The sequence below is a fragment of the Carcharhinus amblyrhynchos genome, unplaced genomic scaffold (assembly GCF_965287045.1).
Source record: "Carcharhinus amblyrhynchos unplaced genomic scaffold, sCarAmb.v2.hapA chromosome_200, whole genome shotgun sequence".
Lineage (NCBI taxonomy): Eukaryota > Metazoa > Chordata > Chondrichthyes > Carcharhiniformes > Carcharhinidae > Carcharhinus > Carcharhinus amblyrhynchos.
The window spans coordinates 188091-208008 of NW_027649940.1; the positions used below are offsets into that span (position 1 = coordinate 188091).

Here is a 19918-nt window from a genome sequence, read left to right on the forward strand (position 1 = left end):
TTCTAACAGAAAGCAAAGAGTGGGGGTAATTGGGTGTTCTTCTGACTGGCGATCAGTGACCAATTGTGTGCCTCAGGGATCAGTGTTGGGACCGCAATTGCTTACGATTTACACAGATGATTTGGAATTGGAGACCAAGTGTAGTGTATCAAAATTGGCAGATGACACTAAGATGTGTGACAAAGCAGAATGTGCAGAGGACACAAAGTCTGCAAAGGCATATACATAGTCTGTGAGTGGGCGAGGGTCTGGCAGATTTCGATTACTGATTAATTTGATTATTCGATTACTGATTGACAACATTATCCACTTTTCCCTCACACACTTAAATTATGCTGTGATTTACCAGGAAATCCTGATGAGATGTGGCAATGTTTTTTTTTCTCTCCAAAAAATTTGAATTGTAATTTTGAAGCTACATACGGTTGCACATTACTGACAAAACCAAATGATGCTCTACCCAATTTCCAGTCTTTAATTTTCAGCATCCCAGATGTGAGTGGGCGAGGGTCTGGCCTTTATAGCGAGGGGGATAGAATATAAAAGCAGGGAGGTCTTGCTGCAACTGTACAGGGCACTGGTGAGGGCACAGCTGGAGTACTATGTGCAGTTTTGGTCGCCGCACTTGCGCAAGGATATTTTGGCCTTGGAGGGAGTGCAGAGGAGGTTCACTAGGCTGATAACGGAGATGAGGGGGTTAGACTATGAAGAGAGACTGAATAGACTGGGTCTGTACTCGTTGGAGTTTAGAAGGATGAGGGGGGATCTTATAGAGACGTATAAGATAATGAAAGGGATGGATAGGGTAGAGAGAGAGATTCTTCCTGCTCAGAAAGGACAGCAGGACTAGGGGGCACAGCCTCAAGATGGGGGGAGGTGCAGTTTAGAACAGAGTTGAGGAGGAATTTCTTCACTCAAAGGGTGGTGAACCTCTGGAATTCTCTGCCCGTTGAAGTGGTGGAGGCTACCACGCTAAATATATTTAAGTCACGGCTAGATAGGTTTTTGACAGACAAGGGAGTTGAGGGTTATGGGGAGAAAGCGGGAAAGTGCAACTGATCCACTTCAGATCAGCCATGGTCTTATTGATTGGCGGGGCAGGCTTAAAGGGCTAGATGGCCTACTCCTGCTCCTATTTCTTATGTTCTTATAGAGATGGAGTACAATGTTGTAAATGTGAGGCATCCATTTTGGTACGAGTAACAGCAAAATGGACTATTATTTGAATGGTTAAAAAATTGCAGCATGCTGCTGTGCAGAGGGACCTTGGTGTCCTTGTGCAGGAATCTCAAGGAGTTGGTTTGCAGATGCAGCAGGTAATTAAGAAGGCAAATGGAATTTTGTCCTTCATTGCTCGAGGGATGGAGTTTAAAAACAGTGAGGTTATGTTGCAGCTGTATTAGGTGCTGGTGAGGCCATACCTTGGAGGACTGTGTTGAGAAAGGATATGCTGAAACTGAAGGGGGTGCAGAGGAGATTCACTTGGGTGATTCCGGAGTTGAAGGAGTTGGCTTTTGAGGAGAGACTGAGTAGACTGTGAAGGTACTCATTGGAATTCAGAAAAATGAAGGCAGATCTTATAGAAACATACCAGATTATGAAGGGAATAGATAAGATAGAAGCAGGGAAGTTGTTTCCACTGGCGGGTGAAACTAGAACTAGGGGGCGTGGCCTCAAAATAAGAGGGAGCAGATTTAGGACCGAGTTGAGGAGGAACTTCTTCACCCAAAGGGTTGTGAATCTATGGAATTCCCTGCCCAGTGAAGTAGTTGAGACTACCACATTAAATGTTTTTGAACAGTAAAGGAATTAAGGGTCATGGGTGAGCGGGCAGGTAAGTGGAGCTGAGTCCACAAAAAGATCTGCCATGATCTTATTGAATGGCGGAGCAGGCTTGAGCGGCCAATTGGCCTACTCCTGCCCCTAGTTCTTATATTCTGGGCTCACAGTGAAGAGTCGGGCCTTGAGTCAGATGTAAAGGGTTCGCTGCACCTGAGAAATCATTCCCACCGTAGACATTATCAAATTAGTGAGCAGCAAAATCCCAGATGACCCATTAAGCCAGACTCAGACCACCAGGGCTCAGTGTTCATAAGCGGAGATGTCCACTGATGACTGTACAATGTTCTGTAACGTTGATGACAAAGAACAAGGAACAGCACAGGAAACCAGCCCTTCGGCACTACAAGCCCGCGCAGCCATTTTAACACTCAGTGAGTGCCTCATTCCAATCCTCCTTCTACCTACGACTTTTGTCTACATCTTGTGGACTCCACAATAAAGGGGTGCAAATTTAGAGAATCCTCAGATAACGAAGCAATTCATGTCCAAATGCAGCAAATTCTGAACAAAATCTAGGTTTGGTCTGATGAGGTTGTATGTAAATTTCACACCACACACCAAGCCCCCGAGCCCAAAGATGTGCGGGTTAGGTTGGTTGGCCATGCTAAAAATTAACATAAGAAATAGGAGCGGGAGTAGGCCATCTAGCCCTTCGAGCCTGCCCCGCCATTCAATAAGATCATGGCTGATCTGTCGTGGCTCAGTTCCACACTCCCACCCTCTCCCCATAACCCTTAATCCCCTCGCCTATCAAAAACTTATCAACCCGCATCTTAAAAATATTTAGCGAGGCAGCCTCCACCACTTCAACGGGCAGAGAATTCCAGAGATTCACCACCCTTTGAGTGAAGAAGTTCCTCCTCAACTCCGTTCTAAACCGCACCCCCCTTTATCTTGAGGCTGTGCCCCCTAGTCCTACTGTCCTTTCTGAGCGGGAAGAGCCTCTCCACCTCTATCCTATCCATCCCATTCATCATCTTATACGTCTCAATGAGATCTCCCCTCATTCTTCTAAACTCTAACGAGTACAAGCCTAGTTTATTCAGCCTCTCCTCATAGCTCAACCCCCTCAACTCCGGTATCAGCCTAGTAAACCTCCTCTGCACTCCCTCCAAGGCCAAAATATCCTTGCGTAAGTGCGGCGCCCAAAACTGCACACAGTACTCCAGCTGCGGCCTCACCAGTGCCCTATACAGCTGCAGCAAGACCTCCCTACTTTTATGTTCAATCCCCCTTGCTATGAAGGCCAGCATCCCATTCGCCTTCCTGACCACCTGCTGCATCTGCAAGCTGGGTTTTTGCGACTCATGCACAAGGACCCCGAGGTCCCTCTGCACCGTCGCCTGCTGCAGTTTTTCGCCACATAAGTAATAGTCCTTCCTACCATTATTCCTACCAAAGTGGACCACCTTGCACTTGCCAACATTAAATTCCATTTGCCAGTTCCTGGCCCATTCGCGCAGCCTATCTAGATCCTTCTGCAGACACTCCACACCCTCTGCGCAATTTGCAGTTTCACCAGTCTTGGTGTCATCAGCAAATTTCGACACCATACACTCGGTTCCCTCCTCCAGATCATCTATGTAAATGTTAAATAGCTGAGGCCCCAGCACCAACCCCTGGGGCACTCCACTAGTCACCAACCGCCAATCTGAATAGCACCCATTAAACCCCGACTCTCTGCTTCCTATTTGACAACCAATCCTCTATCCACGCTAACACCCTACTCCCAACTCCATGCCCCCTTACCTTCTGCAATAACCTCTGACAAATTTATTGGAGTTCTATGAGGATGTGTCTCGGGCGGTGGATAGAGGAGAGCCGGTGGATGTGGTCTTTCTTGATTTTCAGAAGGCGTTTGACAAGGTACCTCACAAGAGGTTATTGCAGAATAAAGCAAGGACTACAGGTTTATTCTTTTAGGCGTTTCCAACATCATAAATCTATTGTTAAGGTTCAGTTGGGATAGACCTCATTTGCCCAATGCTACATGCAAAGTGACCAGGCTTCAGGTTTAAGTAGGCTTGCATGAAAATTTAGAAATTTAATTGTAAAATATGACTTCAACTCATAAGCAACACAATCAGCCATATTCACCAATTTTTACTCAATTTCTATACCATGAACACCAAAAAGATTAAGCCAACCTCAGCCATATTCAGTTTCTACAAGCTATCAGCTGGAAACAAGCCTACTTTTCAGACAACTACCAAAGCATCCTAAACCAACCATCCATCAAATCTTGCCATTTCACCCTTTCATAGGGGGAAAACAGCTGGCCACATCAGCGCCCTGCTTTTTCCCCAGATCTAGTATTACCCATGCACCTTAGCAGCAGTGTTAACCTACACAGTTGCTTTGTTAATTTGCCAACTGGTTTCATTACCTGCCTTGAACCTGCCACAAAGCACCCAATGTATCCTATCCATAGCCACTGATGCTCACATTAACATTCAATCAACTATCCTCAAAAGACCTGCTTGTCATCTACACTATATTCAAAGTTCACATTCCTTACAGCCCTGCTTCATCATACCTCCAATGCCCTTGACCCCATTCTATGACCCCTGTCCCCATTTTCTTTGTTCATCTGGCTGGATCACAGTCCACTCTTCACACTGACATCAGTGACATGCTGCAGTCTTCAGCACATGTTGCCCCAGGACTTTTTCCCTACTTAAATTGATTCTATATCCATGTAGAACTCACCCAAGTAGTCAAGTTGCCCTGGAATGATCACAATTACATCCACATGAAGCCATCTCCATAGGAATTTCTTTTATGTCGTTGTCACAAGGCCAGTTCATTTTGCTCCAGCTCCACCTGCATTTTATCTCGACTTGCTCCATAGTGTCCTGAGATGCGTAGGTTAGAGGGATTAGTGGGTAAATATGTAGGGATATGGGGGTAGGGCCAGGGTGGAATTGTGGTCAGTGCAGACTCGATGGGCCAAATGGTCTTCTGTACTGTAGGATTTCTATGATTCTATCTCCAAGAAGAGTGGATTCAACCATCGCCCCTTGACAATCGATGACATTACTGTTTGCTGTATCCCCCACTATCAACAACCTGAGGGTTACCATTAACCAGAAACTGAACTGGATTAGACATATAAACAGTGTGACTGCAAGAATAGGTCAGCTGCTAAGAATCCTACAGTGTGAACATCGTCTCTTACTCCCCGAAAACTTTCCACCATCCACAAAGAACAAGTCAGAAATGTGATGGAATTCTCTGCCCTCACCCTGGGTAAGTGCAGCTCAACGACACACATGGAATTCCTCACGTACCAGTTTAAAGTAGACTGTTTGATTAATACCCACCCACAAAAATTATCCCCCACCACCGACGAAAAAAAGCAGCAGTGTTTACCCCTACAAGATGCACAGCCGAACACAGCAAGGCTGCTCAGATAGCACTTTCCAAACTCTTGGCTGCTGCCATCCAGAAGATCAGGGGCAGCAGTCACGGGGACACCACTATGTTTTCCTGCAAGTCACTCACCACCCTGACTTGGAAATATCTCTGTTCAAAAACAAAGAACAAAGTAAAATCCAGCACAGGAACAGACCCTTTGGCACTCTCAGTCTGCGCTAATCGTGATACCTGTCTAAACTAAAACTGTATGCACATAGACAGTGCATATCCTCCATTCCCATCCTATTCATGTATTCGTCTAGTTTACCCCTTAAGTGCTGCTATCGTATCTGCTCCAACCACCTCCCCAGACAGCACGCCCCATTCAACATCCTCTGTGTAAAACAAAACTTATCTCGCACATCTGCTGTAAACTTCTCCCATGCACCTTAAACCTATGTTCCTGAGTACTTGATTTTTCTACCCTAGGAAAGAGCATCTGACCGTGCACTCTGTCCATACCACTCATAATCTTGTAAACCTCTTATCAGGCCACTGCTCAACCTCCCTCATTCCAGTGAGGACAAACCGAGTTTATCCAACCTCTCTTCATACTCTCCTGACCAGTCGACATTCTGGTTAACCTCTTCTGTACCCTCTCCACAGCATCCACATCCTTCTGGTAGTGTGACAAACAAAATTGTACACAATATTGTAAATGAGGCCTAAGTTTCTGTACAGCTGCAGCATAACCTGCCAATTTTTATACTCAATGCCCAGACAAATAAAGGCAAATATGCCGTATGCTTTATTGACTACCTTATTGAAACATATAAGATGATTAGAGGTTTAGATAGGGTGGATAGTGATAGCCTTTTTCCTCGGATGGAGAAAGCTAGCACGAGGGGGCATGGCTTTAAATTAAGGGGGGGTAGCTACAGGACGGATGTCAGGGGTAGGTTCTTTACCCAGCGGGTGGTGAGGGATTGGAATGCCCTGCCTGCTGCAGTTGTAAATGCATCTAGTTTGGGGGCGTTTAAGAGATCTCTGGATAGGTTTATGGACGAAAAGGGATTGGTATAGGCTAGTGGGTCATTGTTTGTGTAACTGGTCGGCGCAACATCGTGGGCCGAAGGGCCTGTTCTGCGCTGTAATGTTCTATGTTCTATGTTCTATTATCCTTCTGCTTTGCCACTTTCAGCGAACGGTAGACATCTACACCTAGATCTCTCTGCCTGTCAGTATTCCAAAGGTTCTACCATTTACTAATAATTCTGGCATCATTAGACCTTCCAAAATACATTATCTGTTACTTCTCCAGATTAAACTCCATCTGTCATTTCTGCACCCAAATCTCCAACAGGACTATATCTTGCTGTATCCTCTGAAAATCCTCTTCACTCTCCACAACTCCACCTATTTTTGTGTCATCAGCGAACTTACTAATCAGGCAAGTTACATTTTCCTCCAAATCATTGATATATACTATGAATAACAAAGGTCCCAGATCTGATCCCTGTGGAATATCACTAGTCCCAGACTTCCATTCAGAAAAGCACCCCTCTACTGCTATCCCCTGTCTTCTATGGCCAAGCCAGTTCTGTACCCATCTAGCCAGCTCTCTGCTGATCCCGTACTGGATCAAAATCCTGGAACTGTCTTTGTATCAGTATTGCGGGTGTAACTACATCACGTGGACTGCAGCGAGTCCAGAAGGCAGCTGACAAGCACATTTTCACGGGAATTAGGGATTGTCAATAAATGCTGGCTGAATGTAATGACTTGGGAAGCCAACTGGGAAAGGAACATATTTCATTACAGAAAGCAAAGCAAAACAACTGCCTGATGTATGCAAACATTAGTCCATGGCCAATCAACCTAGCCTGCACATGTTTGGACTGTGGGAGGGAACCAACGTACCCTGAGGAAGCCAACACAGATACGGGGAGAATGTGCAGACTCCATAAAGAGTCACCTGAGCACCAGAATTGAATCCAGGTTCCTGGCGCTGTGAAACAGAATTGTTAACTACTGTGCTGCCCCCAGTAACACCAAGCTCTTTTCTCCTCTCACTCTATCTCTATTATTCCTGATAAATGATGACCCTATTCAACATTGTCTCAATGGCTACATTTGAGACATATTTATCTTAATGGAACATTGTTTACCTGTGTGTTCTCACTGCACTCACTCATATGCATATTTTTATATGATTGTTTTCTTCAGTGTTAATCATCCAATTAATATTTTCAGTGGCAAATTTACTGTACACCGCATACTCTACTACTGCTCCGAGCTTGTTCAATCTTGTTCATCGCATGAATGTGGACCGTTAAGAGTAATGTGTTTCAGACTAATTCTCAGGGAAGCTCGTTTGTAATATGTCTTCAAACTGAACTCACATCTTTTAATCACTTAAGTTTTAATCATGACATTTGAAGACCATTCCAAATCCAGACTTTCTCATTTCCACTGAAACAATAACGCTGTCTCACAGTGACCTTGTGTGAGGAATCTTATCAGTCTAGAATGACAATGTCCACCGGATTCCCCAATCCACTGGTAGACTCAATTTCTCAAGTCCCAGCACAATCTATTTATTGTAGAATGAGAGTTGTGAATGTCTAGTTGTCTCTCCCTTTTCCCAGCAATCATAAAGAATATCTTATATTTTCCCTTGCATCATCCACTAGACTATAGACATCAGGCTGATAAGCGTGTATTTACCCCATGTAGGGCTAAACGATTGGTGGTTGTGGGGGGGGGGGGGGGTTGGTTTGCGGGAGGGGTGAGAAATGTGAAGAAAACTTTCATGGAAAAGAATTTGCCATCATAAATATTTAATAAATAAGACTAACTATTGATCACATAATTGAACATTGATCTGAAGCAGAAATCTGAGGAAAAGAGAATATCTGGGCTTGATGCAGAATTACTGGTTGTTTCTGAATAGCAGTGAAAGACAGCACACTGGTCTACTCAGCAATCCTTTAATTCAGAGGTTATGTTTGAAGTCAGTGTGAGAACTAAAAGTGACACTTTTGCATTACAAAGAAACAAGAGACAGAATTAATCAAACGTTATAATTATTGGTAAACAGTTCAAATGAACTTTGAATGTTTACTGCTTTCATATTACACTTCGTAAAGTGGCTTGTTGTTCTATTTCTTGTTGCTGTTGTGGCACAACTGTTATCAAAGCAGAATTGTTAAATCTGTGTGTACAATCCCTGAAATATAATTAGTGATTACTGACACACTATAAAATGGGAAGGTTTTTTTTCTGAGCTCTCTGTCTAAAGGCAGGTTGTATCTCCACCATGGGCAGGGCAACGAGCGAGGTCCTGAATTCACCTTAGAAAGAACAGAGATCGGTCGTCAGGCTGTTGTTAGAACAGAAACCACATCAAGCTTCCATCCAACTGAGCCAAACGGCTCCCCAATAACTCGCTTAATGCGGTAACAGCCTGACAGAATAGCAGAACTTCACATGTTCAAAACTGTTGCTTTTCCAATGCACACAGTATGACAGAGAACCTACTGAAGTTTAAGTACAGTAACAGTGAGACTCCTGAACAATTACAGTCTCTCCCGCTCACACACAGTCTCTAATATCCCACTTACCATTTCTGCAGCAGATTGGGAGCTCTGACTAGTTCACAAACTATATAACTGCTATACAACCAAGATCTACCAATGAGATGCCTATAATAAGGGCAGGGAGGAAAGTATTAACCATCAGAGCTAAAACATCACCTTTGTAAAATCAATGGGGGTGATTCTCCCAGCTCGCTGTGCTGGTTTTATAGGGCAGCAGACCAGGAGACCGGTGCAGAGCTGTTTCACAGGCTCCCCGCTGGGGGAATAGCCTGCATGTGCCTCCCACAGCTGGATTTCGGGCACCGTCAGCTCTGTGCCAGAGAGATTGGCGTGGAGCTGTATAAATTATTACAATGCACATTTGAATCTGCTTAAAAGCCATTAGCGAGCCCAGGACTGAAATTTCCAGGCCCTCTAGCGTCTCGCCCCACCACCCCCTCACATCAGGAGGGGTTTTGTAGAACTTCCCATTTGCAGGGAGCTGGAGACCAGACCCCGCTGGAGTGAAGGGGATGACATCGAGGCCCCCAGGTTGGGGGTGGCTGGGGTACCCTGGGCACTGCCAGCCTGGTCCCCCGGCACTGCCAAGGGGCAAAATGCTAATGTCCAGGACACCTTGGAACTGCCTACTGGGTATTGAAGAGTGCCAAGGGTTCGGGGCCTAATGAGGATCGGGCCTGTGGGAGTGAGGGTGGGGAGTCCCGCTTTGGAGGGAGGGAGGACAGTGATTGGGGCTGGCCATCAGGGTGGGGAGGGGGGATCAGCCTGCTGGGGGGTGTCAAGTTTACAGCGGAGTAAGTCTGCTGGGGTGGGGGAGGTGAGGCGGGGGAGAGGGCGTCAGGACGTGTCGGAGGGGGAGAAATGCTGGCCGCCGCCATGGTGGGGCCACTACCCATGTGCTGATCTCTGCGCTGACAGATCATCGCACACACAGTGGCCACTCAGTGCGATGCTGCCGGTCTCTCCAACCGGAATAGGCTCCGTCCACTCTGCTGTGCACAGATTGTGGGAGATTCATTTTGAAACTCCCGCTGAAAAGTCCAGCATGATTTACTCCAGTTTTTACACACATTCGACATTTAGATTCCTTCCTGGGAGAATCACCCCTGGCATGTTATAGAAATATTGGAATTCAGTGACAATCTGAAACTTTAAGTGGAAATTAATCATTGTCAAATGAGGTTTCCAATAACGCAATTTTATATCCGACTCAAACCTTGACTGACAGTGTAAAATAAATCTCTCAAATCAGCAAAGACAGCGTTTTAATGTAACTAACATTTTCTCTCTGTTCTAATTGAAGATCTCCAACAGAAACACAAGGAGACACTCCGGGTACAAACTGAAACACTGAGAGTGAACACTATCCTCATAAAGGAGAAGGTTAAGATTTTCCAGCTGGCTGATCGGTACGCTGAGCTAACGGTTATTTCCAATGTTCGAGATCGGAGACTTGTCGAACATGAACTGCTGGCAAGAGGCCGAGACCATGAAAAATGGAGAGAGAAACATCTCCGGAGAGAACTGGAAAAAATCCGAACTGATCAATTGTTCCAGAGCAGCTTTGCCCAGAAAAAATCCAAATCTGGGAATTCAGCAGCAGTGAGCGGAGTCCCGGGAATTGGAAAAACAACAATGGTACAAAAGATTGTTTATGACTGGGCCACTGGGAAAATGTACCCACACTTTCAATTTGTCTTCAGTTTTAAATTCCGGGATTTGAACACTATTAACGGGAGAATAAACCTGAGGAATCTGATATTGGATCAGTATCCTCACTTTGGGAATATTCTGGGAGAGCTCTGGAAGAACCCAGAGGGATTGCTGTTTATATTCGATGGTTTCGATGAATTCAAGGACAGGATTGATTTTGCCGATGTAAGGAAATTTGTACTCAATATGTAAGCATGTTAGTACTTAGAGAATTTGTACTGAATAATTGTACCTAAACTGGATATGAAATACGGAATCACGGATAGTATTAGAATGTCTTCCTTGAAGTAGAATTAGGATGGGTAATCAAGTATAGCTGATTTGTAACCTAATATAATCAAGTGTAGCAAATGTGATCAAAGCAGGAGACCCAGAGAAGTAGTATAGCAGTTACTTATTAGCAAATGCAAACAATAGTCCCTTGGGGGGACAGTGGATACAACCCAGCTGTCCAGCTTGAGATTGACCGTAATAAAAAGGAAGTAATAAAGTGAGCATGTTTTTCTTCACATTCGGCCTAAGTCAGCTAAACCACTATTAGTGTACAAGCAGAGTCGTAAAGATGAAAGCAAGGGATGTAACCACCATGGTTTCAAGAAGAAAAGAGAGGAAACAGGGAGTGACCAATCTCAAGCAAAACAGATAAAGGGTCAGTGGGTCGTAAAAGCGAGATAAGGATCTTGAGGTATGGAGCTGAAATGTGCTTAAAAAGACTGTAAGCCGATGGCTCGTTGGAGTGTTCCGGACCTCCCGGCTTTATTCTCTTGTGCTGGAAAATAAAGTCTACTGCTTGGAAGATTACAACTCAGACTGTCTGTTTCAATCGGGCTACATAAGTTGTCGTCCTGGGGAACCACGACAAAATTGGCGCTGCGAGCAGGGTGTTGTGGGAGACCGCCCGGAAAATAGCATCTGGAAGGAGTAGCGGAGACGGTGGTCCGACTGGAGCTGGACATCCCAAAGCCGGCATTCTGACAGCAAGGTAAGCAGACTTATATTGCATGTAAATCCTTGTTGTCGGAAAAAGGGATCTCGAGGCCCAGCGCACCCGGCTCTCTGCTGGTCCTGGATCTCCCCAACCCAAAGAACATCCTGCATAGGTAAAACTAAATTGGGGAAAAACACTTTGAGAGACTGAGTCTGATCTGAAGGGTAGAGTTTTGCATGCAAAGCGCGCTGCGAATACTGTGTTGTCTGTGAGTGGGTAAAAAGTGCGACGCAAAAAGAACCGAACGCTAATTGATGCAACTAGGTTAAGTCAAGCGGTTTGGAGCGGGATTCCAGGTTACGACTTGCCCAAGGAGAGTAAGTGTAGGAAGGCCTGCCAGTCCGAACCTACCCAGGACCTCGGGGAAAAGACGTCAACCGAGAGGGAGAGAGATCTGTGAGAGATTGCTCTCTTACCTAATACGGTAGTTAAAACTAAGGGGAGGTTATGTGATGAGGGAGCAGAAAGAGTAGAGAGAAGTATGTCAGTGGAACTGGGAACCCTGACATAGGCTTTTACTGAGGTGCGGGGTGAACGCTAATAGCAGTTATGTATTTGGAATTGTGCATGACTATATGACTGTTTGAGAGAGAAGGGGATTTGTCACGACATGAGACACCCAAATCAAACAGGTCAAATTTATTAGAGGCCAGTGAGCTCCCACCAGTAAAGGGTTAAAAAAAAGAGACAAGCAGGCTGACTCTGTATGGTACAGAGAGAGAGAGAGAGAGAGGATGTAACTGTGTAATTGAGACCCTCAGGTGATGTAATAGGTATAGCCAATCAAAGTGAATTGCTTTAAGTTTACTAAATTATACAGGGATCGGACAGAGATTTGAATTCTGCCAAGTGGGAAAGGTGGCATTACATTGCATCTTAAAGTTGTAAGGAGAGTTAACCATTTAGGCATACAGTAGATTTGATTTTGTACTTGCCTGTGTTGGTTACAAAGGCAGAGCTGTAGAAATAATTAAACATGTAGATTGCACATTAGAATGCTTTCAGTATTTCTTCGTGCATCTGTGTTCCAAGTGATGTTTTGTTTTATTGTACCAGAATTGTAAGAAGGTGCAAGGGTCTTGATTTAGTGAGGATATTTAAAGGTGATAAAAATAAATCTTATTTTGGATTTTCTGAATCAGGCTTTAGTTAATTAAACTGCTGTACTTTGACTCACAATTAGTCTCAGAGGTATCTTTACCTACAAGAATTGGTGCTGAAACCTGGGATCTGTTTACGGGTCCGGTTGAATGGCCACAACCGGAGCTCCGGAATAGATTACCAAATTTAAGGGAGTGAATCAAAGTACAGTAGGTGCTCATCTGTGATGAAAGAGTGTGAGAGTGTGTGAGAGGTCTGAGCTGAGCACGTGCAAATAAGGAGGTGTCTGTCTTTACACCCAGCCTTAGACCAGTTGTTAAGAGGGGTAGCCCCCTATGCGAAGCTCAGAAGTTTGAAGTGAGTGTAAAGGCTAGAAAAGGATGCCTGGGATGTGATGTTCAGATGAGAGTAAGAAAGAATCTGTCTGAGAGATCGCCGGAGTAGAAGGGAAAGCCGGCTTAATAGTGTGAGCTTAAGGGTGTAAGCCCACGAGTGTAAGCGGTGGTACGGAGGGGACTGATCACCCCTGATAGGTATCACCGGACTGTGATAAGAGCGACCTAGGGGTGGGATCCATTTCACCCACTAGATCAACAATGGAAATGATTGGGAAAAAAAAGGACGGAACTAAGATAATTGGAATTCTCTTAGTTTGAATTAATTAAACAGGTTTAAACTGGATTAATTGAACACATCTCAGTCTTGGGTAAAAAAAAATTGGGCTGACGACAAGGAGAGAATTGAAACGTCAGAATCACAGATTAGAGTTGTGTGTGTTGTGTGTGGAACCGGAGGAGATTGGGGAAGTATTGAACCAATATTTCTCTTCGGTGTTCACGCAGGGGGACATGAATATAGCTGAGGAGGACATTGGGTTGCAGGGGTGTAAAATAGACAGTATTACGGTTGATAAAGGGGATGTGCTGGAAATTCTTGAGGGGCTGAAAATAGATAAGTCCCCTGGTCCGGATGGGATCTACCCTAGGATTCTCTGGGAGGCTAGAGAGGTGATTGCAGAGCCTCTGGCTCAGATCTTCAGGTCGTCATTGGTCTCTGGTGTAGTCCCGGAGGATTGGAGGATAGCGAATGTTGTCCCATTGTTTAAGAAGGGGAACAGAGACTTTGCCGGGAATTATAGACCGGTGAGTCTTACTTCTGTTGTGGGCAAGGTTTTAGAAAAAATTATTAGGGATAGGATTTATAGTTATTTGGAGTGTAATGAATTGATTAGAAATAGTCAGCATGGTTTTGTAGCGGGTAGGTCGTGCCTTACTAACCTTATTGAGTTTTTTGAGAAGGTGACCAAAGAGGTGGATGGGGGCAAGGCAGTTGACGTGGTATACATGGATTTTAGTAAGGCGTTCGATAAGGTTCACCATGGTAGGCTTCTGCAGAAAATGCAGATGTATGGGATTGTGGGTAATCTAGGAAGTTGGATCAGGAATTGGCTATCAGATAGGAGACAGAGGGTGGTGGTGGATGGTAAATATTCATCATGGAGTACAGTTACGAGTGGTGTGACTCAGGGATCTGTTTTGGGGCCACTGTTGTTTGTAATTTTTATTAATGATCTGGATGAGGGTATAGTTGGGTGGATTAGTAAATTTGCTGATGACACCAAAATTGGAGGTGTGGTAGATTGTGAGGAAGGGTGTCATAGTCTGCAGGGAGACTTAGATAGGTTGCAGAGCTGGGCCGAGAGGTGGCGGATGGAATTTAATGCGGAGAAGTGTGAGGTAATTCACTTTGGTAGGAGCAACAGATGTGTCGAGTATAGGGCTAACGGGAGGACTTTGAATAGTGTGGATGAACAGAGGGATCTAGGTGTGTGTGTACATAGATCCCTGAAAGTTGGGAATCAAGTAGATAAGGTTGTCAAGAAGGCGTACGGTGTCTTGGCGTTTATTGGTAGGGGGATTGAATTTAGGAGTCGCAGTGTAATGTTGCAACTGTACACTACTCTAGTGCGGCCGCACTTGGAGTACTGTGTGCAGTTCTGGTCCCCGCATTACAAGAAGGATGTGGAGGCGTTGGAGAGGGTGCAGAGGAGGTTTACTAGGATGTTGCCTGGTATGGTGGGGAGGTCCTATGAGGAGAGACTGAGGGATTTAGGGTTGTTTTCGTTGGAAAGAAGGCGGCTAAGAGGGGATCTTATTGAAACATATAAGATGATTAGAGGTTTAGATAGGGTGGATAGTGATAGCCTTTTTCCTCGGATGGAGAAAGCTAGCACGAGGGGGCATGGCTTTAAATTAAGGGGGGGTAGCTACAGGACGGATGTCAGGGGTAGGTTCTTTACCCAGCGGGTGGTGAGGGATTGGAATGCCCTGCCTGCTGCGGTTGTAAATGCGTCTAGTTTGGGGGCGTTTAAGAGATCTCTGGATAGGTTTATGGACGAAAAGGGATTGGTATAGGCTAGTGGGTCATTGTTTTTGTAACTGGTCGGCGCAACATCGTGGGCCGAAGGGCCTGTTCTGCGCTGTAATGTTCTATGTTCTATAGAGAGTTAGAAAAGAGAAACCAAACAAAGAAAATAGCAGTATTGTTAATACATCAGTTAGCTGGACTAATTGAACAAGTAGTTACTTCCACTAAGAAGTGGAGTGGGGTTAAAAAAAAATTCAGAAAATAGAAGGGTGGACATGGAAGCACCCAGAGAGAGAAAGAATAGAGGAAGGGATGGAAGGAGGGACAGAAGAAAGTAGTGAAGAGGAGGAGAGACAGTCAGTGTTAGGGGGACGAAGAAAATTAATGCGGAAAAGACACCAACCTGTAAAATATCCAGCCGAGGAACGAAGGCAGAAAGGGGTGTTCCCGGTGATTCTGAAGGGTGGCAGACTGCAATATATCCCTTGGTCAGGTCAGGACTTGCCCAATTTAATTAACGAATTACCCAATATTTTGGACTGAGCCGGAAGGTGGATTGGACAGCTGGAGGCTGGAATGGTGGGAAAGAGGATGGCGCTGGGTGACATCAAAGCTCTCCTGACAAAAGTGCTGGGAATGGACCAAATGGCTGAAGTAATGAGACGTGCTGGCATCCCGACCGCAGCCTATGACCCAGATGTGGATGGAACACTAATGGATCCATACCGCCACGACATTTGGCAAGCACTACGAGATATGTACCCCAATCGGATGGATATAAAAACTCTGAGAGGGGAACCGTTGGGTGAGGAAGAGAATGCGGCCGTGTACATAGAAAACCAATTAAGAAGGTGGAGAAGGGACACGGAGAGGGACATTCTAACAGATCCACTAACCAACTCCCTGTTCCAAGCCACGATCTTAGAAGGCCTGCCGACTTCAGCTAAGGCAAGACTGGAAGAAGTGGTGGGCCTGGATTCGAAAAACTACCGAGAGTTTGTGGACTATGTTGCCCATGCAGTGGAAAGACACCGCAGGGAGGAAAAAAATGCAGACAAACAGTTGAAGGAGATACAACGCAAACTCCTGCAAGCCCAGCTGGAAGAAATTAAAAGTAAGGAAAAGCTGAAAGTGAAAGAAGACCCCACACTCAAGAAAATAGCACCGATGGTGGTGAACCAAAAGACAGAGGAAATACCTGCACCGATGCTAGGGAGAAACGGAGATGGAGGCCAGCCCATCATAACCTACAACATTTCTGCCTTCCCGCTGTCCATGAACCCAGGAGGCTATGGCTTAAATTATCAAAACCCTTATGCTCCACAAAATCAGACTGACTGGAATAGAAATGGGAAAGGACAAGGAGGTGGTAGGCCACCCTATCAGAATCAGAGAGGACAGGGACAGGGAAATCAGCAGCTTCCAAGGCAGGGACCGCCGCCTGGCCCTCCAGGCGTATGCTGGGGGTGCGGGGAAGCAGGACATATAAAAAGAAATTGCCCACAGAACTCTTACAGGCAGGGAGAAAACCAGCAGCAGATAGGCCAGCAAATGGCGCAAATGCCGTTGAATAACACTCCCGTGCTGCAGGGACCTGTGAATTTTCAGAGCTCCCTATAGGGGGGCCCTGAGAACCCTGAAATGGTAGGACAGTACGTACAAATAACAGATACAGCAGATCAGGAACCCATAATTAGTGTTAGAGTAGGAGGGGTTGAGGTCCCCATGATGATAGACACCGGCGCCACGTGTACGTGCATACAAACAAAATATGCGAATCACCTACCATTATCAAACCAGTTTGTGAAAACTGTGGGGTTCTCGGGGAAAGTAACGTTAACTCAGATGACAACGCCGGTACCTGTCACCATTGGAAGCAAAACTACTCATGTACCTATATTAGTGTGTGATAGAACGCCATTAAATTTATTAGGAAGAGATGCAATCCTAGGTTTAGGACTAAAATTAGAATGTACAGAACAAGGAATTGATTTGATGGGAGTGTATTTACTCGGAGTACCAGGAAAGGAAGGGGTTAATGTGTACTGGTTGGGAGACATAAAGGAGCAAGTTAAAAAACAGGTATGGGAAGTTTGGGGGGAGCTGATAGATACTTGGGTTCCACAGGCCGAATGGCCAAGGACAGAACTGCACAGCACAATGATATTTGATGAAGAACAGAAACCCGAGGTACAGGAGAAATGGGAAAAGGAGGCAGGACGAGAACAAGAGATAAGGTCGGAAAGTATTTTAGTTGGCCCAGAGGGAGCGGCCCTCACGGTCGTGAGGGATGAATGGGTTAACAAATGGTTCTCTGTGTCTGGGTCGGAACCACATGTTACATTAAAAGTGAATCCGAGACACAGATCAAAAGACCTAGGACCAATGGTACTGAGGGCACGGGAATTAGAATTTGTTCAGACAGAAAATGTAGATATTTGGATGTCCAGTAATGGACAAATGTTGGAGATAATCGTGGATGTTAAAATGATCGGGAAGCCAAAACAGGTAAAAATAGAGGCAGAGATTGAGAAGCAGGAGCAGGAGTGGAGAGAGAGCTTAGAAAAGGATTTGAATTCCCTCCCACAGGAGTTGTGGTCCAGACAGGACACTGATGTGGGGAGGGTTAAAAATGCTAATCCAGTGGAGGTTAGACTAAAGACCGGACGACAAGGACCTTACAGACCACAGTATCCGATTAAGGCAGAAGCAATTGAGGGAATTAGAGGAACAATTAGGGGACTGATAGAAGCAGGGGTATTAAAGGAAACTCGGAGCAAGTGTAACACACCACTGCTACCGGTAAAAAAGGCGGATGGGGAAAAATGGAGATTGGTGCATGACTTGAGGGCAGTAAATGAGGTAGAGGAAGACATGCCAGTAGAGGTTCCCAACCCCTACACCCTGTTGACTAATATACCGCCTGAAAGCAGATGGTTCACTGTAGTAGACCTATGCTCAGCATTTTTTAGCGTGCCGCTAGCTCAAGAAAGCCAGTATCTCTTTGCATTTACGTTTGAAGGGAAACAATACACGTATAACAGGATGCCCCAAGGATTCAAGCATTCCCCACATGCATTCAACCAGGTATTGAGGGCAGATTTGGAGGGGATACAGTTGGAGGGAACATTGATACAGTATGTGGATGATTTATTATTATGCGCAGAGACAAGAGAGCAATGCAGGAAGGACAGTTTAAAACTATTGGAAAGATTAGCAGAAGGAGGTCACAAAGTATCCGGTAGAAATAGCAAGATCGCATCCAGGGCCAGGTCAGGGAAACATCGAACCCCAAATTACATTAGAAGATGTGGCCCAAGCGCAGGAAGAAGCCTCTGTGGCTGAAAAGACAATGTGGAAGGATAGGGGAGCAGTTGGATGCGACGAGCGAAATGACCTGGCAGAATCGACAAGCATTAGATTGGCTCCTGGCAGAAAAAGGAGGGGTGTGTGTTATGTTTGGGGACCAGTGTTGCACATTTATCCCTAATAACACTGACCCAGAGGGGTCATTCACACAGGCCATGAATAAGCTGAAAAATCTCAGGAGAGAGGTGAAGGAGAATGCTGGGTTCGGGCATGGGGTATGGAATTGGCTGGACAATATGTTAGGAAGATGGGGGGCCTGGTTTGCTAAAGCTGGAGTTGTGACAGCCATGACAATAACCATCCTGGGATTAATATTTTGCTTTTTTTTTTACCTGTCTTGAGATCCCTCCTTGCTAGATTGGCAGTGCGACAAATGGTGACACAAGTGACAAGCAACCCACGTTTGGGAGGGACAACTAAGGAATGGGGAAACATTGAACTGCCCCCGCTGGATGAATTCACAATGACCCTGGTCGAAATTGAAACCTGTCAGTTTGCGAAATAGCTGCACTAGTGGAGGATCGTTCTACAACCTCACCGATGCCTACGGAGACCAAGAGACTTAGTCTGTACACAGGAATCAGTCTTTTTCCCTTCCCTAGACAAGGGTGGGAAGGTTTTTGGCTGATGACTGTTAGGAGCAGGCAATCTGGGGGAGCAACCTAAAAATCAGGACTTTTGCTAGACAAGCCATGATAAGACTAGAATGGGGACATTGATCCCTGACCAAAGTACTTGGCTCCCCCACGTTGCCTACAAGTGTGATTAAATATGTGCATGTGAACAGGGTCAAACAAGGGGGACTATCTGAGCTGGCCTTGGTAATTGGGATGAGACTAGGGGATAGTCTCAAAGGGGGGATATGTAAGGAAATTTGTACTCAATATGTAAGCATGTTAGTACTTAGAGAATTTGTACTGAATAATTGTACCTAAACTGGATATGAAATACGGAATCACGGATAGTATTAGAATGTCTTCCTTGAAGTAGAATTAGGATGGGTAATCAAGTATAGCTGATTTGTAACCCAATATAATCAAGTGTAGCAAATGTGATCAAAGCAGGAGACCCAGAGAAGTAGTATAGCAGTTACTTATTAGCAAATGCAAACAATAGTCCCTTGGGGGGACAATGGACACAACCCAGCTGTCCAGCTTGAGATTGACCGTAATAAAAAGGAAGTAATAAAGTGAGCATGTTTTTCTTCACATTCGGCCTAAGTCAGCTAAACCACTATTAGTGTACAAGCAGAGTCGTAAAGATGAAAGCAAGGGATGTAACCACCATGGTTTCAAGAAGAAAAGAGAGGAAACAGGGAGTGACCAATCTCAAGCAAAACAGATAAAGGGTCAGTGGGTCGTAAAAGCGAGATAAGGATCTTGAGGTATGGAGCTGAAATGTGCTTAAAAAGACTGTAAGCCGATGGCTCGTTGGAGTGTTCCGGACCTCCCGGCTTTATTCTCTTGTGCTGGAAAATAAAGTCTACTGCTTGGAAGATTACAACTCAGACTCTCTGTTTCAATCGGGCTACATAAGTTGTCGTCCTGGGGAACCACGACACCGACAATCGGAGAAATACAGA

The 19918-nt window shown here is 45.2% G+C and overlaps 1 protein-coding gene across 1 annotated transcript in view; it reads left to right on the plus strand.

Moving 5' to 3' along the window:
• The window catches only part of LOC145338836 (NACHT, LRR and PYD domains-containing protein 3-like), a 60006-nt gene that overhangs the window by 16986 nt on the left and 23102 nt on the right, over positions 1-19918 (plus strand). Inside the window, exon 6 of the mRNA XM_080183246.1 lies at positions 10102-10688. Within this exon, the coding sequence (XP_080039372.1) occupies positions 10102-10688 (587 nt within the window). The remainder of the gene's footprint in view (positions 1-10101; positions 10689-19918) is intronic.